Source organism: Pan troglodytes, chromosome 13 (assembly GCF_028858775.2).
Source record: "Pan troglodytes isolate AG18354 chromosome 13, NHGRI_mPanTro3-v2.0_pri, whole genome shotgun sequence".
Taxonomy (NCBI): Eukaryota; Metazoa; Chordata; class Mammalia; order Primates; family Hominidae; genus Pan; species Pan troglodytes.
The window spans coordinates 75,139,843-75,166,394 of NC_072411.2; the positions used below are offsets into that span (position 1 = coordinate 75,139,843).

The following is a 26,552-nucleotide window of genomic DNA, read 5'->3' on the forward strand; positions in this document are numbered from 1 at the left end:
ACTGTTGATTCACATATGTTTATAGACTATATTTGGATACTATGATCTTTCCCTCACTCATATTTTTATGTGGAGTGTATCTTCTAAACTTTAGAGGATGAACAAATAACCCTTCCTCTTTCTCGCCTTCTCCCCAAAGTAGAGCAGCGTTTGACTTCATGTGAGAAATCAGCATTCTTCAGTGACCTGATTTTCCTGAAATGGGATGGCTAGCCAGCTGCGTGCTAAGATCTTTGAGCTGCCTGTGCACTTCACTCAGCAGAGCCCCAGGCTTTTTGTGGAGAAATGTTGCCAGTTTATATGGATACAAACCAACCCCTTCTACCTTTTTATTTAAAAAAAAAAAAAAACTCACAGAAGAATGGAAAGAGTAGTAAAATGTCCAGATACCTGTCACCTAGATGTGCCAGTTCTTAACGTTTTGGCACACTTGCTTTCTCTCTCCCTCTCTCTATTCCTATGTACTTTTTTGAGTGTGTGTGTCGGGGGACAGGGATGAGGACTGAACCATTTTAAAGTAAATTATAGACATCATACTTTAAAATGGCTACATGCATTTCCCAAGCAATACATCCAAGGACATCCATCTATAAAACAAAAATACCATTATTTGTCATGGATAAAATAATATCATCTAATTTATAGTTAATATTTAGATTTCTCTAATATCCCAATAATATTTTCTATAGATTTTTTTATCCAGAATCCAGTGATCATAAATTATATGTAGTCATCGTGTTTCTCTTTTTTTTTTTGAGATGGAGTCTCGCTCTGTTGCCGAGGCTGGAGTGCAGTGGCACTATCTCAGCTCACTGCAACCTCCACCTCCTGGGTTCAGGGAATTCTCATGTCTCAGCCTCCCAAGTAGCTGGAATTACAGGTGTCTGCCACCACACCTGGCTAATTTTTGTATGCTTAGGGTTTTGCCATGTTGGCCAGGCTGGTCTCGAACTCCTGACCTCAAGAGATCCACCTGCCTCGGCCTCCCAAAGTACTGGGATTACAGGCGTGAGCCACCACACCCAGCCTAGTTATTGTGTTTGAGTTTTCCTTATGCTAGAAGTTTTTCTGCAAAAAACAAACAAAAACTTTCATGACATTCATAATTACAAGGAGCCTAGGCCAGATGTTTTGTAGAATGTCCTAGAAATATAGATTTGTCCCTCTTAAGGTTTTGGTTTATACTTTTTGCAAGAATAGTATAAACCACATAAAATAGTACACATGGGATAAAATAGTACACAAACTTTTTTATCCACTATTTTTAAGCATTTTATGTAGGTTCAAAATTTTAACCCAATTTTAGTCCAGTTTTTGTGTTTGTAAGTCTCACTAATCTATGGTTTGGCATAGGGTGTTAACAATGGCCACTTACCTGGAGAATAGTAAAACTCCTTAGACTGTAGGAAAGATCACTAAAATAATCTCTGGGGGGGTAATACGTTTCTTTGGAAACAAGCATAATATTTTTTAACGTCCTTGGCAGTATTCTTTCGATGACTTAATATATTGTAATCAAGGGCAAATTTTTTCTACTCTTTAAGTTTTGTTACAGTATACAGTCCAGAGAGCCACTTCTGGCAAACAGTCCAGCTGTTCTGTCATCCCTAACCTGAAAGTTTGTTTTTGGAGTCTAACCGTTTATTGTGTGTTCAGTTTGCAGCCGTTTGGCTGTCTGTGTACCAGGATGCTCGGTGGCTTAGGTTGTGTATATTTTGTGTGAAGTGAGTGCAGCGTGGAGAGGTGGCATGCCTCAGATGCCAGGGGAGCTATGCAAGCTTGCTGTGGAAAGCGTGCTTCCCGTCTGTCAGGGCTTCCTGAGAGGAGACCTGGTGACACAGTAGCCTTTCGGCAGAGCTCCTTGGGATGAGTAGGAAGTGCTGCTGCAGGTTTTGTCTGAGGGATATCTGAGCCATTTCTCTGTGGGCAGCTGTGTTTCAAAGTCTGGGCAGGTTGTTGTTGAATTTTGCGTGGGCTGCCAGGGTGAGTGTTTTCGATTTGTTTATAATCTTGCTTTTCTTCTTCCTAAGTCACCGTGACTTTCTGGAAGTTTCACAGGACTCGTTCATGATATATTATCTAAAGTAGGATTCAGAGGATTTAGCCTAATATATTTGTAATTCAGCTTTTCTTTTTCTTTCTTTCTGCAGATTTTGTGGAAGTATAATACTTTGTCATTATGAGATGTCGTCTCTCGGTGCCTCCTTTGTGCAAATTAAATTTGATGACTTGCAGTTTTTTGAAAACTGCGGTGGAGGAAGTTTTGGGAGTGTTTATCGAGCCAAATGGATATCACAGGACAAGGAGGTCGCTGTAAAGAAGCTCCTCAAAATAGAGAAAGAGGTAAGGTCTTTTCCAGCTGACAGAAACAGTCACGATACCATTTATGTAAGCTTTTTCAACCTCGAGTTAGAGGGTCACAGGGCTGCAAGGGACCTAGCAAGGCCTTTGGGACTGATCCACGAGGCCGTTTCCCAATTTCCATTCTGGGAGCCCCATAAATAGAAATTATTGCAGCGTGTGCTTTAGGGTTGAGTTCTACTAGGGGTCAGCTGAAGTAAGAGGATTTCTTTCCAGGGCATGAAAGACCGAATGTTCTCTGAGCTCTCCTGGAGGCAGAGGTGAGATTTTAGACCTTCCCAGGGTTCAAGCTTTTCTCTTCCCTGGGCAGCCAAGAGGGGTCGGTAAAGAGTAATGTGTGAAGTTTTTATACCGTTTCCATTTTCTCTGCTTGAACTTCTGGTCATCAGCAGTTGTCTTTTAAAAGATAAGACACTGTTTTTTTTAACTGAAATATGCAGTACCTGTTTCTTGGATTTCACCTCTACTTAAGGCTAACAGTGATGGTCTTTGTATTATATAGAATTAATAGGTGCCAGACAGAGAGCTGTCCTCCTAGTAAAATCAGAAAAGGGTCTTGGCTTTCAGAGCCTGGGATTTGTGCTGGTCCTAGTTGAGCTCAGAGCTCTTAGAACTGTCATCCTTCTCAGGAATGAGATATAACATGGTTGTCACATTCAGTTTGGTACCATGAGAATAAAAGTAATTACAGAGCTGACCTGCAGGGACTCAGCAGCATTGATAACTTCAGTAGCGACCCTCTGGAGCTGGTTTTGGTCATTTCTATTTACGCCCTGTTTTGGCAAATTATTGTTCAATATCTTTTTAAAGTGAACTTTCCCATAAATATCCTTTAATCTCCCTGAATGATTTCATTTTTTTCACTAACTGCTGCCAGTGAACCATAGCAATTGATTAGAGAAGGAAACCCAAATGGTAGCACTTTGTGAGTTTCCTCCCAGCGGTGCTGTGTAATTGTGTGATCACCAGCTGTGTTTCCAATTGTTGAAGCCAGGTTAGAAGGACTGAGAGATCTCTGCCTTGGGGAATCTATAGGTTTTTGGAAGACATTAAGAAAGGAGAGCTTTTAAAGCCCATCCGTACACAAAACAGAAAGGTACTGGGTATGAGAAAGTCACTTTCCCTTTCCCCCATTTCTCGATCAATAAAAATTTTTAATAGTAGCCAAGTAATAAATCCATGTCTTACCTTGGACTGAACCTAGCCCTTTTAGCTGATCAATTCTTTAAGTCCTTTATAGGAAGCATTATTGTCCCCATTTTATGGATTGGGAAATAGAGCTTTGCGAAATGTATTAAGCTGCCCCAGGAGGGGCAAATGAAATCCAGGAGGCTAGAACCCCTGTTCTTTAGTTTTTGACTCTGAAACCTCTAATTGACCAGGTACGAAGAGAAAACTAAACCTGCTCCATCCATTTATAGTCAGTTATTTATATAATATGCTAATATTTTAGCTTTAGATTGTACAACTTTAGTAAAAGGAACATGTTCTTATATGATTGTTCGATGTGAAAAAGATTTTATGAGACATGAAACAGATTTTGATAGGAAAATATTAATTGTAACCCATTCACTCCACTCCCCCCTCCCCAAGGATACCTACATAATACCTTTTCTTCTATTCTTGGGAGAGCCAGGAAAATGACATAGGAAAGTGCAGGAGTGAAAGCAGGAATTGGAAACTGCCAAATCCTGCTTTCGTGCAGGTATTTAACATGAATGTAGGTAATTCAGAAATTGAGTTGATTCCAGTAAACTGTAAGAGCATAACTCATAAACCTGTAGGTAGGAAAAACAAAACCTCCACTTTTGCTTTGGGGCTTAGTCAGTGATTATGAGTGATAAAGAGACACAGTAAATTATGGCAAAGAACCCCTATTTGTACTGGAACAACATGAGTTTAAGACCTAAAAAGTTATGGCGAGGAGTTGACAGTTACTAGCAAGGAAATATACATTTCTTATGTAAATAATTGTTATGCTTTATGAAATGTGTGTTGGCTTCTGGCTAGGTGTTTTCTAAGTGATAAGATAAAGGTAATAAGCCCTGGATTTTTTCCAAATTTATAGATCCAGTTCCATGTCACTTGGTTGTTTTTTGCCAATGAGTTTTAGAAGCAATGGAACACTTAATAAAATGTTCGCAGCTCATTTCATGTGACTCTTTAAGAATGACTTAATATTAGACTAAATATATGTTCTATAAACTTAGCAAAATGTAGAGAAAATATATACCAAACTCTAACTTTGTTTATGTGAGAGGAGAAAGGAAGACTATTTACTTTCACTTTATTTGCAGACCTCTAGTGTAGTGAGTATGTACTACTTTTCTCTGTTTTAGTGGGTATAATACTACTTTATTTAAAAACAAAAAAGAAAGACTGTATTTACTTAAAATCTCTGTAGTTCTTTAAAACTTTATTTAAAAAAATTTTTATATACCCAAAGGACTATAAATCATGCTGCTATAAAGACACATGCACACGTATGTTTATTGCAGCATTATTCACAATAGCAAAGACTTGGAACCAACCCAAATGTCCAACAATGATAGACTGGATTAAGAAAATGTGGCACATATACACCATGGAATACTATGCAGCCATAAAAATGATGAGTTCATGTCCTTTGTAGGGACAAGGATGAAATTGGAAATCATCATTCTCAGTAAACTATTGCAAGAACAAAAAACCAAACACCACATATTCTCACTCATAGGTGGGAATTGAACAATGAGATCACATGGACACAGGAAGGGGAATATCACACTCTGGGGACTGTTGTGGGGTGGGGGGAGGGGGGAGGGATAGCACTAGGAGATATACCTAATGCTAGATGACGAGTTAGTGGGTGCAGCACAGCAGCATGGCACGTGTATACATATGTAACCTGCACAATGTGCACATGTACCCTAAAACTTAAAGTATAATAAAAAAAAATTTTTTTTTAACCTAGAGAACAATTAAAAGAATACTACTACGAACTCTAGTATGTTTTATTCTTCCCCTACACTCACCATTTAGTAACATTTTACATTTGCTTTTTCTCTATATATTATTGATTTATATGTATTCATATATATTGTATGATTTTTGCTGAACGATGAGAGTACATTACAGATGCCATGTACCTTTATCCCTAAATACTTCAGCATCTCCCAAAACACAACCACAGTACAATTAACAAATTCAAAAAATGTAACAATGATAACAATAATGTTACTTGTTACACAGTCTATATTCACATTTTGCCAACTTTTGCAATGCGAGCTTTTGATGGCAATTTTTCCAACCCAGGATCCAATCCAGGATCATATATTGCATATAATCGACATGTCTGTTTAGCCCAGCTTAATCTGGAACAGTTTCTCTGCCTTTCTCTGTCTTTTAAGACGTAGACATTTTGGAAAAGTATAGGATAAGTGTTTTGTATAATGTCCCTCATTTGGGGTTTATGTGATTTCCTCCCCAGCCCCCAGCCTAGTCAGAGTTTATGTAGTTTTGGCGGGAAAACTACATAGGTTGTGTGTCCTTGGTGTGTCTTAATGGGTGTCTTGTGATGTTGGTTAGTCTCATTATTGATGATGTTAGTTTTGAATGCTTAGTTAAGAGGGGTTTACCCAATTTCTCCACAGTACAAGAAAATACCTATTTTTCCTTTGTAATTAATAATTAAGCTATTGGTAGATACTTTGAAGCTAAGTAAATATCTTTCCTCAGCAAACATTTACTAATGTTTTTAGCATCTATTGATGATTCTTGTTTGGATCAAATAGTACTATAACAGTTTACTGTGCAGAAAGTAAAAAGTTCTAGCATAAGTGAGTTTGCCCTTCTTATTTTTTCCTTTCTTCCTTTAGTCAACCATTCATTCATGTATTTATTGTTTGATCGTATACTTAAAGACTTTTTGGAATTCAGAATGTTATAATCCATTAGTGTTATTCATTTTCATGCTTAAACTATCCCAAATTTAGCAAGTAAGAGCTCTTTCCAGCTGGCTCTTGTGTCCTTTTGGTATGTTGCTGTCATTTTTTTATGATTTTCTTACTTCAGGCACAAAAAGATGTACTAGGCTCATCTAGTTCCTGTCTCATTCCTGGAGTCAGCCATGTTTTTGAGAAGCCCTGAGTCAGTATACCTGATTTTGGAGTATATTATTTAGGAACCAAGATTTGGGTACTAGGATTGTTTACTTTAGGCTTTTTTAAAAAGAACATTGTCTTTTTGACAGAAATTATGGTTACAGAGAAATTTTATTCATGAAAGCATTTTATTTGAAGTGTAAACTCGTGGCTCTGGTTAGCTACATCTGTGATACACTGCTATTAGGAATGTAAATTGGTAAACCTTTCTGGAGAAGAGTTTAGCAAAATGTATCAAGAATCTTAAAATGTTTACTTCTTTGGGCCAGGAATCTTGCTCTGGGACTTAATAATCAGAGATGTGCAGAAAGATGGATATAATTATAGGATTCTTCTCAGATGTATAACAAGGAAGAATTGGAAATTACAAATTACGTTGCAGCTATATAATTGATTTCTCTTCCATTTGGAAGAACATTTAGAAAGCAAGGAAAATGCTCATTGTATAGTGCTAAGTGGCGAAAGGAAGTTACAAAACTTTATATACAATATGATCCCAGGTATAGGTTTTGTGTCTGTATGGTGCTTTTATTTTTCTTATACTGTACCTTGTTTTTCATATTTTCCTATGATGATTTTACATTTCTTTTCCCCGCAACATTTTATCGTGAAAAATTTCAAACATAAAGAAAAGGTGAAAAGGTTTTGTAGTAAATATTTGCATACCTACCATCTAGTGCCTATCATTAATATAAATACTTGCATTATAAGATGTGTATGCAGCTATCTACCCTTCCATTCATTAATTCATTTTGATACATTTCAAATAAGTTGCAGGCATCAGTGTGCTTCTCCTTAAACACTTCATCGTGTATATTGTTACTAGAGTTCAGTATGTGTTTGCAGTTTTGTTTTCTTCTGGGGTAAAATTTACCTCAAGTTTTGAGAAATGTAAATACCACATGACCCACACATTTACTTTTATAATCAGAAAAATTCAATTTAAAAAAGTGTAGCTGTGGCAATCTATGTCACTCTCTTTTTTTTTTTTTTGACACAGAGTCTCGCTCTTTTGCCCAGGCTGGAGCGCAGTGGTGCAATCTCTGCTCACTGCAACCTTTGCCTCCCGAGTTCAAGCGATTCTCCTGCCTCAGCCTCCTGAGTAGCTGGGTCTACAGGCATGTGCCACCACGCCTGGGTAATTTTTTGTAGTTTAGTAGAAATGGGGTTTCACCGTGTTAGCCAGGATGGTCTCGATCTCCTGACCTCGTGCTCCACCCACCTCGGCCTCCCAAAGTGCTGGGATTACAGGCGTGAGCCACTGCACCCGGCCAATCTAGTGAATTGAGTTTTGTAAACCTCCTTAGCATATCACACAACACTAATTTTCCACTCTCAATATGTGGCTGTAGAGTGTTTAATGTTTACTTTCATATCGCTTTTCCATAGTAGTGCAAGACCTCAGTTTAGCTTGTTTACATTATTTGCAGATTTACTTACAGTGTACTATTTATTTCTGTTTTAAATAGTGTTTGCAATAGGAGAAAATCATATGATCTTAAGCATATACACCAAAGGTAAGAAAGGAAGCCACTATTGTATCTTTTTGATGAATTCCAGATGAGCTGGGATCAAATTGAACTGCTTAGGCAGAAATTTAAGGGACAAGTAGAAGTGGTACAGAAAGACATTGTGACTGCAATGTCCTATTTACAGCTGCTGCCCAGAGGAGAACACTCCCAACATGACAAAGAGTTCATCAGCTTGAATGTTAACTTTTGAAAACAATTAATTGGCCTAGCGCAGTGGCTCACACCTGTAATCCCAACAATTTGGGAGGCCGAGGCGGGCGGATCACGAGGTCAAGAGATCGAAACCCCGTCTCTACTAAAAATACAAAAATTAGCCAGGCATGGTGGCGGGCGCCTGTAGTTCCAGCTACTCGGGAGGCTGAGGCAGGAGAATTGCTTGAACCCGGGAGGCAGAGGTTGTAGTGAGCCAAGATGGTGCCAGTGCACTCCAGCCTGGGCTACAGAGTGAGACTCTGTCTCAAAATCAATACAAAAACAAAAACAAAACACAATTAATCACAGCAACTTATTTGTACTCTTGTGTATATTTGATAATAAATTGAACAAGATATGTCTGTACATAGTATTTTTTTTTCTGTCTGGAAGAGATGGGAACCTGACAGCCTTTATGTTAACTTGAAATCTGTTGATACTCAATTGAATCAAAAGGAAGCAGAATCCTTAAGAGGTAATATGTAAGGCCTTTTCTTCATCTGTCTTGGCTTTTGTAAGACACCACTACCCTTATTTTAAAAGAAAAAGCATCCTACCAAATTTCACTGCTTTAGAAATGTCGGAAGCCAGATAAATTCAAGTTTCAAATTTATTCCACGTTATAAATATTTATAGATAAGGAGAGAAGATCAACATGTCAAACTGGTTATAATAACAGGAACTATCAATAATTTTTATATAAAGGGGAAAATACCTGTGTGAAATAGGAAATATAATCTTGAAATTGACAGAGAACCAAGAGCAAAAAATAAAAAGCTTTTATTATACTCAGTTAATCAATATGATATTGTTTAGTGATTTATGGAAGGCTAGTTAAATGTTATCACTTTATTAGCTCATGGGAGGGAGACCCTTCTTCTTTTCTATGCAGTTCTGTTGCTAACTTTTTATTAATAAATTCTTTAAATTTGTTTTAATTGTAAGTGCTATTTTAAATATTTCCCCCGACCCAAACACATTAAAGAAGAATAATGCCACATTTACTTTCTTTGTAAATCCCCTCAATATTTAAGTATATCGATGGGACCAATACAAATAAAAATTAATTATCTTAGATATTTGACAATTGCTATTGAGTTCTGGCATAGTTTCTATAATAACTCGTCCAAAGCGGTGCTCAAGAGTGGCCACTGGTATTTTTAAGCATGGAGAGAGCTTTGTTAACTATACCAGAGCTAACATTTTAATTTGGTGCAAGTTGAGTATCCCTAATCTGAAAATCTGAAATTCAAAAAGCTCCAAAATCACAAACTTTTTGAGTGCTGATGTGACAACACAAGTGGAAAATTTCACACCTGACCTCATGTAACAGGTCGCAGTCTAAACTTTGTTTCATGCCCAGCATTATTTAAAGTATTGTATAAAATTGCCTCCAGGTATAAGATATAGATGAAACATAAATTGATTTCATGTTTAGCCTTGGGTCCCATCCCCAAGATATCTCATTGTATATATGCAAATATTCCAAAATCTGATAAAATCCAAATACTTCTGGTCCCAGCCATTTTGGAAAAGATACTCAACCCGTACTTTCAAATGTACCCTTTTATGGCTGAAGAATATTGGTTATAGCATCTCCACATGCCTAGTCTCTTCCCCTTCACTCAGGAGTCCCTTTGTGAGTTATTAAATAATCTCATATAAAATTTTTCTCTCCCCAGTTAGAATTTGTTCATTCTGGATTTTATCCTTTTAGGTCAGTGGTTCTCTCAAAGTGTGGTCCCTGGACCAGCAGCATTAAGCATCACCTGAGAATTTGTTAGAAATACAAATTCTTGGGCCTCACCCCACACCAAATGAGTCAGAAACTGGGAGGTAGCGCCCAGCAATCTGTGTTTTAACCAGCTTTCTAGTTGTTTCTGATGTCCCCTAGAGTTTGAGAACCACTACTTTTATTGTACTTAGCCAATCATATGCTAAATATAGACAGTATAACTTCAGTTTGGAATTTTGGGTACCTTGTCAAAAAGTGGCGGAGAGGTTTTTGCTCTTAGAGGCCTTTAGGCTCTTAACTTCACCCATTGTAGATGACCACCTATGCACATAATAAACTGAAGGCTGACTTAGGAATGGCAAATGTATATGAAACCTCAGGCCAATACTTTCAAATTCCAGCCCCTTCTCATAGTGGTGCTAATCTGACTTTCCAGCCTTTTTTTTTTTCTTCCTTCCTTCCTTCTGTTGTTTTTGTTTGTTTGTTTTGTGTTTTGTGTTTTGTTTTGTTTTGTTTTTTTGAGACAGGGTCTCCCTCTGTCCCCCAGGCTGGAATATAGTGAGCTCACTCTAGCCTCGAACTCCTGGGCTCAAGCCATCCTCCCAGCTCAGTCTCCCAAGTGGCTGAGATTAACAGGTGCAAGCCCTCTCACTCAGCTGTTTTATTTTGTCTTTATTTTGTGACAGGATCTCTCCACTCCTGTCCAACTGTTCTTCTGCATTACTTTTTTAATTTTTGTAACCTTGTTCACATTCTTTCCTTCACTTGTAATACCTTTGTCTTCCCTGTCTGGGCAGATCCTACTCATTCTTCAGCTGTAATTATTTCCTTCTCTGTGAAGCATTCTCAGTCATACAAGCATATTTTCTCTTTCTCTTCTGAATTTATACCACATCATACCCATAGTACTAATTTGACCTATGGTTAAAACTGCCTGTGACTCTGCATTCCAGTGAGAAATTGCCACCTAAGTTTTCATGTGAACATGCTATGTCTTCTCATCTGAAAAGCAGGGCTAATGATAGTACCCACATCATAAGAGTTGTTGAGAGGATTGAATGAGATCATATATGTGAAATGTATGTAGAAGAGTGCTTGACTCATAGGAAGACTTGGATAACTGTTAACGATCACTCGCATCTTCACAACTGTACCCCACAGTCAGAACAGCAGCTAGATGTCATCTTTTGTGAAAATGTTAATTAGTTGATATCTAGGCCTCATGCTGAGAAGGGATCAGATGCCACATATACAGTTAGCAGCAAAGGCAGCCTGGCAAGGCTCAGGGTGAATACAGTGGGCAAGCACATGTGTGGTGCATTTGATGTCCTGTCGTGAGCTTTCTGAGAGCAGGACTGTCTTTGTAGCTGATGCTGTCACTAGACTAGTCATCATCACTCTACCAAGTACTGCTACCACTGTGAGCCTGAATTTGGTGAAGGGCTTTACACCATTGCCCTCTTCTTCTTCACAGTCACTTTATAAGATTATAATCTGCATTTGATGGAAACTAAGGCTCAGGGAAGTTAAGCAGCCTGCCTAATATAAACAGCATCGTTCACTTGGGTCTTCCTTGCCAGCCTCACAACACCTGCCATTGTGCTTTGCTCCCAGTGAACATTGAAGTATTTGTTCCTTGATACCTGGTATTGTGTCGCAGTGGACATACCTCTCATTTTTGTTCATCTAGGAAATGTATCTTGTATTGACATACCTACATTTTCTTCATTTACTCTGCTTTGAGCTGTGAAGAGGGTAGAACTCGTGTCTTTACCATGTCACTGTAAGTACAGTAACACACTTGCATTCACCTACATAGTAACAAACTCTTAGGTATTGCCCTTGCTGTAGGGTTCCTGATGTCTGGTTTTTATAAATGCCCTTGCTTTTGTGCCTTTTAGACTGGCATGCCATTTCTGCTTAAGGAATTTTAAACGTGTCACTGTGCAGTGCTTTAACATTGTGCTACGTATATAAATCATCATTTTGAATTAGAGAGTAAGCAATTTAAAATAATGGATCATTTTATTTGATAATGAACATAGTCATCATCCAGAAGTATATGTTGAATAGCCATCCATCACTCTGCTCTTTTCTACCAGACATTTCTGTTACTGGGAGCTTGTAATCTAAGACACTCCAAGGTGAACTGCTATAAAGGTGATAGAGGAAATTGGACACATGTTGAGCAAATAAATGTATTAAATGAGTAACATGTATTACTGATATGTCTGAAGATAACTCAAACCTTAGGAGAGAGGTCAGTGAGGAAGAGCCACCAGAAAGGCTTCTCCTAGGACCTAGAGGAATTTGGAAAATTACCTGAATTATAAATAATGTTCCTACCATGTTATGTGAAATGTAGTTACATTAAGACAAACACCACTGATTTTTTTTAGATGATTAGTGTGACCATAAAAATGTTTTATTTGCAAGCCAAAGCCCCTAATCCTTCTTATGTTTGCTACTTAGTCTTTAAAATTTTAAAAAATCCTTTCAAAGCTTTGTTAGATAATATATTTACCTGTACATGGAGGTTAATTTCAGTTTGCCTTATGAGAAACATTGCAACTGTTATTTCACCTTTTCATTAAAGTATTATTGATCTCAGCATATTGAGCAATAAACATTTCAGTTAGTTAATATTTGTTCTATAGCCATGCTGGAAATATTATGCTGAAGTAAAACCAATTAACGTATTTCAGTAAAAATGTTACAGCCTGAGTAGCTGATGTTATACAAAGCTAGGCTCTTGCTATTAGAAGAAAAATAGTATACAGCATGAATTCAATTCCTGAGAAACTCAAAGCCTAATATAGAGAATTGAGAAATTGAAAAATTGGAGGAGAGAAAAAGCAGCCCGTAAGTATTTCAGATAGTTTCGAAATTGATATGACTGGTTCTTAGTCTTCAAAAATAGAATTATCTCACTTGAATATTTAAAAAGTACCTAGAATTTTCTTCTCTGTTCTGTAGTGAACATGGGAAGTCACTGACATGAAATTACCCAAGAATAGAGGCCATGTTATCAATTTTTTTTCACTGATGCTTGACTCATACTCCCGGTTAGGACATCCAGTTTCTGTTTGAACACTGCCATTGATGACATATGAGATGCAGTCTGCTCTAGTTTGGAACAGCTTCTTAGAAAGTCCTTTATAATGTAACTTCCAGCCATTGTTCCTGGTCCCTGCCTCCGGGGCCATATACAACAAATCTTACCTTCTTCCATGTATCAGCTTCTAGAGGATGGCATCTGTACCTTATTGATCTTTGTACTTTCTGGACTCTACACAGTACCTGGTCCACAATAAGCAGTCAATAATGGATAGGATATAAATGAAAAGAATAATAAACATAATGATCACATCTCAACTTTCTCTTCTTTGTAAGATTTACAGAAAGGTTTCACTGTTAATGAATCTTCAGAAAAGAATACAGCTTGCCATTCCTACCCTACTTTATAGCCTTTTCTTCTCCATGTTTGGCTGACTTTTTGAGTTCTTAATAAATTACTTTGTCTTTGAATGAAGGGTTCTGTTCTATAGCAGCTAGAAAGGATGTTTTCCTGGCCGTGGTTCTTATCTGGTTTGCTTTTGAACATATTTCCCAAAAAGGAATCCAAGATGCTTTTTCTTAGCCCTGCTAATATCAGATGTTCACTGATTCATGACCTGAGAAAAATTAAGGTGTCCTAAATGAAATGAGACTGCCAGAATTTTAATGACTTGAAAATATGACTCTTATCCCTGATACTGTTCTTCAAGAAAATAATGCTTGGCAGAATTAGGTGCATTAGAGAAGCAGCACTGGTAAGTATGAAAATGTTTGTTAAAGAGGGAGGAGACTGTATGGCAGCTCTGCTTTCCAGAGATTGTATTCAGCAAGTAATGTACAAAATCAGCTGATCTCACGACATTTTAAAAACATGCCAAGCAGTGCTTCCGTTAGTCGGAAACTGAATTGCTTCCATTATTGGAACATAGAATCTACCTTAAGAAACGTATACTCATAGGTGGGCAGATCACCTGAGGTCAGGAGTTCGAGACCAGCCTGGCCAAAACCCCGTCTCTACTAAAAATACAAAAATTAGCTGGTGCCTGTAATCCCAGATACTCGGGAGGCTGAGGGAGGAGAATCGCTTGAACCCAGGAATTAGAGGTTGCAGTGAGCCGAGATCGCACCATTGCAATCTAGCCTGGGCCGCAAGAGCAAAACTCCATCTCAAAAAGAAAAAAAAGAAAAGAAAAAGAAATATATACTCATTTTTATTTTAATCACTTGGTGGCTATTTTAAAATATAATACAAAGTTTAGTGAGCATCCGCTGCTGAACAAATCTTTAAAGTTGTGAAAGCGAGGGACTTTTTCTCCCTAAAACCTCAGGATGTCTTCTTAACTACACAGTAAAGCCTAGGCCTCTAAGTGTGGCTTGCATTCTTCTATGGGAAAAACCTTATGTGCAAAGAAGCCTAGGGATTGTAGTAAGGCCAGGACACCTCTCTCAGACCAGTGAGGCTCTGTGGGAAATCCTGATTCTGGATATACTGACCTCAAGTGTTGACCAGACCAAGAGCAGATTTTAGGAAGAGATCAAATTAATTAATATTAAATGGACTTGGGAGTATGGAGTGTTAAAAAGTTTATACTCTGGCCTTGTTTCAAAAAGGATTTAAGATTATTAGCAGATAAAGTAAGCATGTTTTGAAGTTCCAGGAAGGCCCTCTGTATCTCCGAAATCTCTCTCACCTAAATGTAAGGTGAGGAAATAGAAAAAAATTAACATTTCTTTAGTTTCTGTTATTTACAGCTACTATTCTAAGCACTTCGCATAGATTCTCTATTCAAGCCTACTGCTAACACTTCCAATTTTATCTTGTAACTTTATTCTTTAAGGCTGTTTCCCATAATAGAACTGCAGATACCACTGAAAGAGGTAACTCTACATGTGAATAATACCTTGAAGTACAAAACATACCTGATTTGTTTCCTGAGCACATATTTTTCTAGGTGGGGAGGTGCATACTTGACACTAGGAAACTGTGACCTGAACAGATTCTGAGGTAACTTTCTTTTCTGTAATTCAGCCATCCAACAAATATTGAGTATTTATTACATGCTAGGTACTATTCTAGATACTGGAACTACACTGGTAAATAAAAGATACAAGGATTCATGTTTTTTAGAGTTTACCTTCAAATGTGGGGAATAAGAAAATAAATGGTATGTCAACACATTAGAAAATATAAGACCTATACCTGCCAGGGCTAGGGGCTGAATTTAGTGATTCATTTCCAAAGATTCAAGTATAGAAAAGGAATAGTTAGTAACTTTACAGTGGGCTAACCTGACAGATGCCTCCTTAACCAAGTGATGAGGGCTAACAACACTAGTAATTAGTCAGGTTGATAACGTGTATCCCACATATGATTTGGTGAGAAAAGCATTTTACCCCTGAGGTTTTCTTCCCCTAAAACCATAACCCCAGTCTAGTCATGAGGAAAATATCAGGCAAACCAAAGCTGATGGACAGTCTACAAAATACCTGGCCCCAGTGCTCCTCAAGACTTTGAGGTTTTGGGAAACAAGGAAAGACTGAGAAACTGTCACAGACCACAAGAGATAAGGAAATGTGATGAATATACACAGTGTGGTATCCTGAATTGGATTCTAGAACAGAAAAAAAAAGATGTTGGTGGAAAAAATAGTGAAATGTCAATAAAGCCTGGAGTTTAGTTCATAGTCATGTATCAATGTTGGCTTCTTAGCTTTGACAAATATACCCTGGTGATGCAGCATGTTAACATGGGGGGCAAACAGGGCAAGAAGAACTATCTGTACCATCTTTGCAACCTTTCTGTGAACCTAGAATTATTCCAGAATAAAAAGTTTATTTTAATTAATATAAGGGGAAAATAGGGCAGAGTAAGGGAGATCAGGAGTGCCAGAGGAGCTAGGGTTCAAATTTCAATGAGTTGGTCAGGGTAGGCCTCACTAAGAAGGTGACACTGAGTAAAAACTTGAAGGAATTAAGGGAGGGAACCATGCATGGGGGATAAAACATTCCAGATACAGGCCCATGGCAGGTGGGAGCATGCCTGTTGTATTGGAGAAATAGCAAGGGGGCCATCGTAGCTGGAGTGGAGTGTGTGAGGGAGGAGAAACAAGAGGTTGGGCCAGAGAGGCAATGAGGCCAAGTGGTCTTGGACCTTGTAGGCAATTATAAGAGCCTCCGACCTAAATTGGAAGGAAATGGTGAGCAGTTGAATGCTTTTGAATAGTGACGTGAAATGGTTTGACTTACATTTTCACATGACCACTCTGGAGACTGTTGAAAAGAGATTACATGGGACAGAGACAGGGGACCAGTTATGGCTCTATTACAGTAATCTCAGTGAGAGATGCTTGTGTCTGGGGCTAGGAAGGTTGCAGTGGAGGCAGTGAGAAGTGGTTGAATTTGGGGTAGAGTTAACCAGATTGGCCAGATTTGCTCACTGATTGGCCATGGGCTGTGAAAATAATCAAGGACGTCTCAGAGGTTTTGCACTGAGGAGATGGAAAGATGTGCGTGGGGGCAAGGGAAATCAAGAGAGGAGCAGGTTTGTGAGCAGGTCGAGTTCTTTTTTGATACAAACAATGAACAATTAGAATCTGCCATCTAAATACCATTTACAATGCAATAAAAATATGAAATACTTGGAAGCAACCTAAATGTCCATCAACAGATGAACAGATAAACAATATTTATTATTCAACCTTAAGAAGGAATACAATTCTGACCCATGCTACAATATTGATGAATCTTGAAAACGTATGCTAAGTAAAAATAGGCCTAACACAAAAGGACCAATATTGTACAATTCCACTTATATGAGGTACCTAGAATAGGCAATATTCAGAGACAAAAAGTAGAATAGAGATTACCAGGGGCTGGGAGAGAGAGAGTGGGGAATTATTGTTTGATAGGTATAGAATTTTTGTTTGGGATGATGGAAAAATTCTGGTAATGAATAATGATGAGAGTTGCACAACAGTGTGAGTGTAATTAACGCCCCTGAATTATGCACTTAAAATGGTTTAATTGGTAAGTTTTATGTTATGTACTATAATTTTTAAAACAAAGTTCTATTTATAGAAAAATGAAATGCTGAAGGATAAATTTAACAAAAGTCTGTGTAAGATCTTTACACTGAAAACTATAAGACATTGCTGTGAGAAATTAGTGAATACATTTAAAAAAGAAATATATCCTACATTTATGGGTCAGAATATTTTTATTCAGATGTCAGTTCCCCCAAAATTGATTTGAAGATTTAATATAATCCCAAATCATAACACACCCAGTTTTTTAAATTTTTTGTAGAAATTGATAAGCAGATTGTAAAGCATATGGCAGTGAAGAGGACCTGGAGTAATGAAAAATGAAAACGAACAGTAATGATGGAGAACTTGTACTACAAACTTATTTGATGGCTTACCATAAAGCTACAGTAGTCAAGATAGTGTGGTATTTGTGTGTAGATAGACTAGTGGAACCGAACAGAGAGTCCAGAATTAGGCTCACATATATTTGGTCAGTAGATTTTTGACAAAGATGCCAAGGCAGTTAAGTGAGGAAAAGGGTAACCTTTTCTAGAATTGGTGCTGGAATGATTAATGTCTACATTGAAAAAATTGAGAACCACTGAACTAGGGAAATGTAGTATGGTTGCTGAGAAGCAATCAGGTTGTGTGTTTTCTTCAGCCATATTCAGTTCAACAGTTGCAAGAGTGGAGTAAACAGAGAATTGGATTTCTTCAGGGTTGTGGTTTTCCTGAGTACAGTGAAGGAAAAGTAGAACCATGATGCTGAGGATGGTTGCAGGGGAAGGATTCTGTGATTTGGCCTGGAATTTAGGCTAAGTAAGGAGGGAAGACTTCAGGGAAGGGTGTGACACTCATAAGGTATAGGAACAGGTAATGATAGGTCAAGGGATTACTGGAGTTCAGGTGCTGGAGGCAGGAAGCTGGAAATACAGGAAGTGGTGGTCAGCAAGTAGGGGGCCTGGATTTTGGATTGTAGAGAGGTGCAGTTATGGGTAATTCCTAAGTCATGACCAAAGGAATTTGTGACTGCGGCAGGGTGAAGGACTAGACTGTTGCAGGGGAAGAGTTCAAAGACTTGAAAGAACAGGTGTCTGAGGGTCTTGTAAGTGCATGAAAATTCCCACATCCAGACAGGAATAGTAATCGGACAAAGTGACAGTGAGCTGGGGCTAAAATCATTAAGAAACAGGGGAGTGAACTAGGGATTGGTACATGATGGCAACAATGAAGGCTCATGAATGATGCAATCTCATGACAGAAGATTCAGCTTTTGGGAGGTGGTAGGAAAGAGTACTGTCTGGAGGTGGTAATGAGGGGCTCCCCACCAAGCTCTGCAGAGCAAGGGCCAAGAGACAGAACAGCAGCTATTGCGAGGGCTGCCGGGGAGGGCCAGGCTCTGGACAGAGGAGGCAAGGGAAGGTTTAGAGAAGAGGTTCAGGATAGAGGGGCTTTGTGCAAGGGTTTCAGGAGTTGAGAAGAGATGGGAGGAGGATCCAGCTAGAATACATGCGGTCCTGTAGGAATTGGCATGAGAGGTGAGGGGGCAGCCGGAGCCGGTTGTCTTGTGCTGACCTGCACAGGGATAAGGGCACCCAGAGCCTAGTCCTGGAGTATTCAGGACTCGCCTATTTACATGTTTTAAAATAAAATATATGTTTTAAATAACATCTTCTGCCTTGTACTGCAAATGGAGGCATTTAATTCCTAGGAAGCAATATGGCTTCGTGTTTAAGAGCCTGGGCTTTAGCGTCAGACAGGTGTAGATTCAGATGCTTTCTCCACTACTTATTAGATTTATGGGAAAGTGACTGCACCAAGCCTTAGTTTCCTTTTTTATAAAATGCAGATAATAATAGAGTCCACTTCATAAGGCTATTGTGAGGACCACATGAGGTAATCTGGGTAAGTACAGTGCCTGGCTCCTACTCAGCTCTCAGTGCGTGTTACCTGTGGCGGTTAGTGCTATGATTTCAGCAGCAGACAGTCGGAACATATTCGAGATTTCTCCTCTCCCCTGTGGCTTGTTAGCACTATTTCAGCATAACTTGCTTTTTTAAGACTTATAGATAACTAGCTATTTACATCATCCTAGAGTATAATGTTTCCCAAACTTAAAAAATCTTTGTTCTCTATGGTGGTTTCTCATCCTTTTTAAAAAAATTTTCTCACCAGACAACAATATTTTGTCATTTACTTACTATATTTTGTGTTATAAACTGGGATTTTTATTTTTTTTATTTTTTTTTGAGATGGAGTTTTGCTGTTGTTGCCCAGGCTGCAGTGCAATGGCGTGATCTCAGCTCACCGCAACTTCTGCCTCCCAGGTTCAAGCGATTCTCCTGCCTCAGCCTCCGGAGCAGCCGGGATTACAGGCATGTGTCACCATGCCTGGCTAATTTTGTATTTTTAGTAGAGATGGGTTTCTCCATGTTGGTCAGGCTGGTCTCGAACTCCTGACCTCAGGTGATCCGCCCGCCTCGGCCTCCCAAAGTGCTGGGATTATAGGCGTGAGCCACCGCGCCCGGCATAAACTGGGATTTTTAAAAATCTCTTTTTAATTACACATGTCCTGTCCCCTTCCTTGTCCTCTGGAAATTGAGATCTCTCACTTAGGAATCATTGTTATATCAGCTCATTATGATTGCATCATAGAATAATTTGGAGGTATTGTTCCATATATAAGATTGGTAGAAATGAGAAGGACTGAAACACTTATAGCTGGTGAGGGAATGGAATGATGGGCATAACACTTTCTTGGTGGAAGTCTAAAATGGTAAGCCTTCCAGAAGACAGTTTGAAAGATTGACAGAAGTTTTAAAATGAAATGGCTTCGACCTATCATCCTCACTTTTAGGAATTTGTTGTAAGCAAAAATTGGAAAAGTGCATGTGCATATGTATTAAGAGTTGTGTATGGCAATGCAAATCAGCAACAGTGAGCACATTCTATTTTTATAATCAGAACAAAACAACAAAACTAACCAAAGGCATGGAATCTTACTTGTGGGACAGAGACAGTAAAAAATCTTTATAATTGGTGTGTTTTGTACAGATTGGCAGTTCACCCCTCTGTTGAGTTTTCAATCATGCAAAGTACCTTGAAAGTACACTCATATGCTTTTGATATTTTCTGCTTCAACCCTCCTAGAATGTCATTGATGGCCCAGAATTTTAATCTCCTTACTTCTCTTTTTTCTTTCTCCGAATTTATTTGCTATCATGAAGCTCAGCAGATACGTGATATAAAGTAAACATTAATTCTACTTCAGAGTTTCTCCAGGTCGTAATTGGTAGCTGAAGAAATACTGCAGACATTTTAAGTTAAATGTAACTTGAATTTATCTGGGCACTAGGCACCTTCCTTTAGTATTCTGTAAGAATACAAATAAAACTTTTGGTTACTAAGCAATAATGCTTTAGGGTTTTGCCTTTGTTTATAGCTCTCTCCACATCTGGTGATTATAAAGGGGAGAAATCTGTATATGCTCTGTAGGTGAAAACCAATACTTGTCACCAGTACATGAAACCAATGCTTGGGTGGTATTTGAAATATGTCTTTCCGTTTATTATGGTGGTTTTTTTTTTCTGTTTGTTTTAGTAAACCCATAAAGGCTCTGGAATGTCTACCCACAGATATTTGTCAAGTTGAGTAAGAAGAAATTTTCCTTTTTAAGAACTGTGTATAAAGAAAGAAGTATTTCACACCTGTTTATCTTAGCAGGGTCTGCAGAGAGAGGGAGATAGATTCCCCATTAACTCTTTCATTCAGAGGAGAGTTTAGAAAAGAGAGTGTATGGTGACCTTCTCTGCTCTCTGGAAGGGCACTGGCGCCAGGTAGAAGGGCCCGCTATTTGTGTCTACAAACAAAAAGTTTTCCTAAATTTCTCACTTTTCTTGTTGAGCCCGTTTGTAGAATTCTTTCAATTCACATAGCTGAATTGTCTACAATCATAAAATGCTAATATGATACGTTTCCAGAAACATATTTTAAGGCTTGTAATTTTTTTAAAAATGAAAACCGTCTTTCAGTTTGGGTTCCCATTTGATGCAGTTGCAGATGAGAAATGTCTTTCTCATCCTTCCTAGTAGATTAGGCAACCTAGTTGGGGGATGGGACGTGATGTATTGGTCTCCCCCAAAGGAATGTTTAATGATCCTCCTCCTTTTAAGATATTATTAAGTCAAGTTAGTAATAAGTAGGAAATAAGTAAAATTATCTTTTTAACTTTAAACAGAAACAGTTATTTTAATACAACTTGATATATATAAATAATAAAATATATATATGTTATACATATATATATTTTTTCTTTTTTTTTTTTTTTTTTTGAGACAGGATCTTGCTTTGTCACTCAGGCTGGAGTGCAGTGGTGTGATCATGGCTCACTGCAGCCCTGACCTCCTGGGCTCAGATGTTCCTTCCACCTTAGCTTCCTGAGTAGCTGGGACTATAGGCACGTGCCACCATGCCTGGCTAATTAAAAAAATTTTTTTTTCCATAAGTTATTGGGGGTACAGGTGGTATTTGGTTACATGAGCAAGTTCTTTAGTGGTGATTTGTGAGATTTGGGTGCCTCATTACCAGAGCAGTATACACTGCACCATATTTGTAGTCTTCTATCCCTTGCCCCGCCCCTACTCTTTCCCCCAAATCCCCAAAGCCCATTGCATCATTCTTATGCATTTGCGTCCTCATAGCTTAGCTCCCACATATCAGTGAGAATATATGATGTTTGGTTTTCCATTCCTGAGTTACTTCACTTAGAATAATAGTCTCCTCCAGTCTCATCCAGATCACTGCAAATGCTGTTAATTCATTGCTTTTTATGGCTGTGTAGTATTCCATCATATATAGAGACCACAGTTTCTTTATCCACTCGTTGATTGATGGGCATTTGGGTTGGTTCCATGATTTTGCAATTGTTTTTGACCCAATGCTGCTATAAACATGCGTGTGTAAGTATCTTTTTCAAATAATGACTTCTTTTCCTTTGGGTAGATTCCCAGTAGTGGGATTGCTGGATCAAATGGTAGTTCTACTTTTAGTTCTTTAAGGAATCTCCACACTGTTTTCCATAGCGGCTGTACTAGTTTACATTCCTACCAGCAGTGTGGAAGTGTTCCCTGTTCACCACATCCATGCCAGCATCTATTGTTTTTTGATTTTTTTGATTATGGCCATTCTTGCAGGAGTGAGGTGATATCACACTGTGGTTTTGATTTGCATTTCCCTGATCATTAGTGATGTTGAGCATGTTTTCATATGGTTGTTGGCCATTTGTATATCTTCTTTTGAGAATTGTCTATTCATGTCCTTAGCCCACTTTTTGATGGGATTGTTTTTTTCTTATTGATGTGAGTTTGTTGTAGATTCTGGATATTAGTCCTTTGTGAGATGTATAGATTGTGAAGATTTTCTCCCACTCTGGGGGTGGTCTGTTTACTCTGCTGACTGTTCCTTTTGCCGTGCAAAAGCTCTTTAGTTTAATTAAGTCCCAACTATTCATCTTTGTTTTTATTGCATTTGCTTTTGGGTTCTTGGTCATGAAATCCTTGCCTAAGCCAATGTCTAGAAGGGTTTTTCCAATGTTACCTTCTAGAATTTTTATAGTTTCAGGTCTTAGGTTTAAGTCCTTAATCCATGTTCAGTTGATTTTTATATAAGGTGAGAGATGAGGATCCAGTTTCATTCTCCTACATGTGGCTAGCCAATTATCCCAGCACCATTTGTTGAAAAGGGTGTCCTTTCCCCACTTTATGTTTTTGTTTGCTTTGTTGACAATCAGTTGGCTGTAAGTATTTGGATTTATTTCTGGGTCCTCTATTCTGTTCCATTGGTCTATGTGCCTATTTTTGGACCAGTATCACGCTGTTTTGGTGACTATGGCTTTATTGTATAGTTTGAAATCAGGTAGTGTGATGCCTCCAGATTTATTCTTTTGGCTTAGCTATGCATGCTCTTTTTTGGTTTCATGTGAATTTTAGAATTGTTTTTTCTAATTCTGTGAAGAATGACGGTTGTATTTTGATGGGGATTGCATTGAATTTGTAGATTGCTTTTGGCATTATGGTCATTTTCACAATATTGATTCTACCCATCCGTGAGCATGGGATGTGTTTCCATTTGTTCGTGTCATCTATGATTTCTTTCGGCAGTGATTTGTAGTTTTCCTTATAGAGGGCTTTTGACTCCTTCGTTAGGTATATTCCTAAGTATTTTATTTGCAGCTATTGTAAAAGGGGTTGAGTTCTTGATTTGATTCTCTGCTTGGTCACTGTTGGTGTATAGAAGAGCTACTGATTTGTGTATATTAATCTTGTATTTGGAAACTTTGCTGAATCTTTTGTCAGTTCTAGGAGCTTTCTGGAGGAGTCCTTAGGGTTTTCAAGGTAAACAATCATATCATCAGCAAACAGTGACAGTTTGACTTCCTCTTCACTGATTTGGATGCCCTTTATTTCTTTCTCTTGTCTGATTGATATGGCTAGGACTTACAGCACTATTTTGAAGAGGAGTGGCAAGAGTGGGCATTCTTGTCTTGTTCCAGTTCTCAGAGAGAATGCTTTCAACTTTTCCCCATTCAAAATTATGTTGGCTGTGGTTTTGTCATAGATGGCTTTTTATTACATTACATACAAGTATGTCCCTTGTATGCTGATTTTGCTGAGAGTTTTAATCATAAAGCAATGCTGGATTTTGTTGAATGCTTTTTCTGCATCTATTGAAACGACCATGTCACTTTTTTCTTTAATTCTGTTTATGTGGTGTATCACATTTATTGACTTGTGTATGTTAAACCATTCCTGTATCCCTGTTATGAAATCCACTTGATCATGGTAGATTATCTTTTTGATATGTTGTTGGATTTTTTTTAGCAAGTATTTCGTTAAGGATTTTAGCATCTATGTTCATCAAGGATATCAGTCTGTAGTTTTCTTTTTTGGTTATATTCTTTCCTGGTTTTGGTATTAGGGTGATGCTGGCTTCATAGAATGAATTAGGGAGGGTTCCTTCTTTCTCTGTCTTGTGGAATAGTGGTCAAAAGGATTGGTACCAATTCTTTGAATGTCTGGTAGAATTCTGCTGTGAATCCGTCTGGTCCTGGACTTTTTTTTTGTTGATGATTTTTAAATTACCATTTCAATCTCTCTGCTAGTTATTGGTCTGTTCAGGGTATCTAAGCTAGGAGGGTTGTATTTTTCCAGGAATTTATCTATCTCTTTCTAGTTTACGTGAGTAAAGGTGTTCATAGTAGCCTTGAATGATCTTTTGTATTTAAATGATGTCAGTTGTAATAGCTCCTGTTTTGTTTCTTAGTGGGGTTATTTGGATTTTTTTCTCTTCTTTGCTTGGTTAATCTTGCCAATGGTCTATCAATTTTATTTATCTTTTCAAAGGACCAGCTTTTTGGTTCATTTATCTTTTGTATTTTTTTTTGTTTCAATTTCATTTGGTTCTGCTCTGATCTTGGTTATTTCCTTTCTTCTGCTAGGTTTGGGTTTGGTTTGTTCTTGCTTCTCTAGTTCCTTGAGGTGTGACCTTAGAATGTCAGTTTGTGCTCGTTCAGTCTTTGATGTAGGCATTTAGGGCTATGAACTTTCCTCTTAGCACTGCCTTTGCTGTATCCTAAAGGTTTTGGTAGGTTGTGTCATCATTGTCATTCAGTTTGAAAAATTTTTTAATTGCCATCTTGATTTCATTTTTGACCTAGTGCTTATTCAGGAGCAGCTTATTTAATTTCCATGTATTTGCATGGTTTTGAAGGTCCTTTTTGGAGTTGATTTCTAGTTTTATTCCACTGTGGTCTGAGAGAGTGCTTGATATAATTTCAGTTTTCTTAAGTTTATTGAGGTTGGTTTTATGGCCTATCATATGGTCTGTCTTGGAGAAAGTTCCATACACTGTTGAATAGAATATGTATTTTGGGGCTGTTGGATGAAATATTCCGTATATATCTGTTAATTCCATTTGTTCTGAGGTGTAGTGTAAATCCATTGTCTCTTTGTTGACTTTCTGTCTTGATGACCTGTCTAGTGCTGTCGGTGGAGTATTGAAGTCCCCCACTATTATTGTGTAGCTGTCTGTCTCATTTCTTAGGTCTATTAGTATTTGTTTTATAAATTTGGGTGCTCCAGTGTTAGGTGCATATATGTTTAGAATTGTGATATTTTCCTATTGGACAAGGCCTTTTACCATTATCTAATGTCCCTCTTTGTCTCTTTTAACTGCTGTTGCTTTAAAGTTTGTTTTGTCTGATATTAGAATAGCTACCCCTGCTTGCTTTTGGTGTCCATTTACATGAAATGTCTTTTTCCACGCCTTTACTTTATGTGAGTACTTATGGGCTAGGTGAGTCTCCTGAAGACAGCAGATGGTTGGTTGGTGAGTTCTTATCCATTCTGCAGTTCTGTGTCTTTTAAGTGGAGCATTTAGGCCATTTACATTCATTCAGCGTTAGTATTGAAGTGTGAGGTACTATTGCATGAATCATGCCCTTTGTTGCCTGTGTACTTTGGTTTTTTTGTTTTTGCTTTTTAATTTGTATTTTTGTTTTATAGGTCCTGTGTGATTTATGCTTTAAAGAGGTTCTGTCTTGATGCGTTTCTAGGATTTGTTTCGAGATTTACAGCTCCTTTTAGCAGTTCTTGTAGTGGTGGCTTGGTAATGGCAAATTATCTCAGAATTTGTTTGTCTGAAAAAGATGTATCTTTCCTTCATACATGTGCTTAGCTTCACTCGATACAAAATTCTTGGCTGATAATTGTTTTGTTTAAGGAGGCCAAAGATAGGGCCCCAATCTCTTCTTCTAGCTTGTAGGGTTTCTGCTGAGAAATCTGCTGTTAATCTGATAGGTATTCCTTTATAGGTTACCTAGTGCTTCTGTCGGACAGTTCTTAAGATTCTTTCCTTCGTCTTAACTTTGGATAACCTGATGACAGAGCGCCTAGGCGAAGATCTTTTTGCAGTGAATTTCCCAGATGTTCTTTGTGCTTCTTGTATTTGAATGTCTAGGTCTCTAGCAAGGCAAAGGAAGTTTTCCTCGATTATTCCCCCAAATATGTTTTCCAAGCTTTTAGAATTCTCTTCTTCCCCAGGAACACCAATTATTCTAAGGTTTGGTCATTCAGCATAATCCCAGACTTCTTGGAGGGTTTGTTCATATTTTCTTATTCTTTTTTCTTTGTCTTTGTTGGATTGGGTTAATTGGAAGACCTTGTCTTCGAGCTCTGAATTTCTATCTTCTACTTGTTTGATTCTATTGCTGAGAGTTTCCAGAGCATTTCAAATTTCTAAAAGTGTGTCCAAAATTTCCTGAATTTTTAATTGTTTTTTCTTTATCTATTTTCTTGAATATTTCTCCCTTCACTTCTTGTATCATAGTTTGGATTTCCTTGCATTGGGTATCGCCTTTCTCTGGTCCTTCCCTGATTAGCTATTTAATAACTAACGTCCTTAATTCTTTTTCAGGTAAATAAGGGATTTCTTTTTGATTTGGTTGTATTGT

General features: G+C 38.0%; 1 protein-coding gene across 4 annotated transcripts in view; it reads left to right on the forward strand.

Moving 5' to 3' along the window:
- The window catches only part of MAP3K20 (mitogen-activated protein kinase kinase kinase 20), a 191,822-nt gene that overhangs the window by 13,155 nt on the left and 152,115 nt on the right, over window positions 1-26,552 (forward strand). For 2 of the 4 annotated variants that reach the window (XM_003309428.7, XM_016950053.4), the window contains exon 2: window positions 2,151-2,343. In XM_003309428.7, coding sequence (XP_003309476.3) covers window positions 2,185-2,343 — 159 coding nt within the window. In that variant the 5' untranslated portion in view covers window positions 2,151-2,184. Of the gene's footprint in view, window positions 1-1,695; window positions 1,984-2,150; window positions 2,344-26,552 lie in introns of those variants that run through there. The other 2 variants (XM_054679948.2, XM_016950051.4) reach the window with 2 other exon arrangements.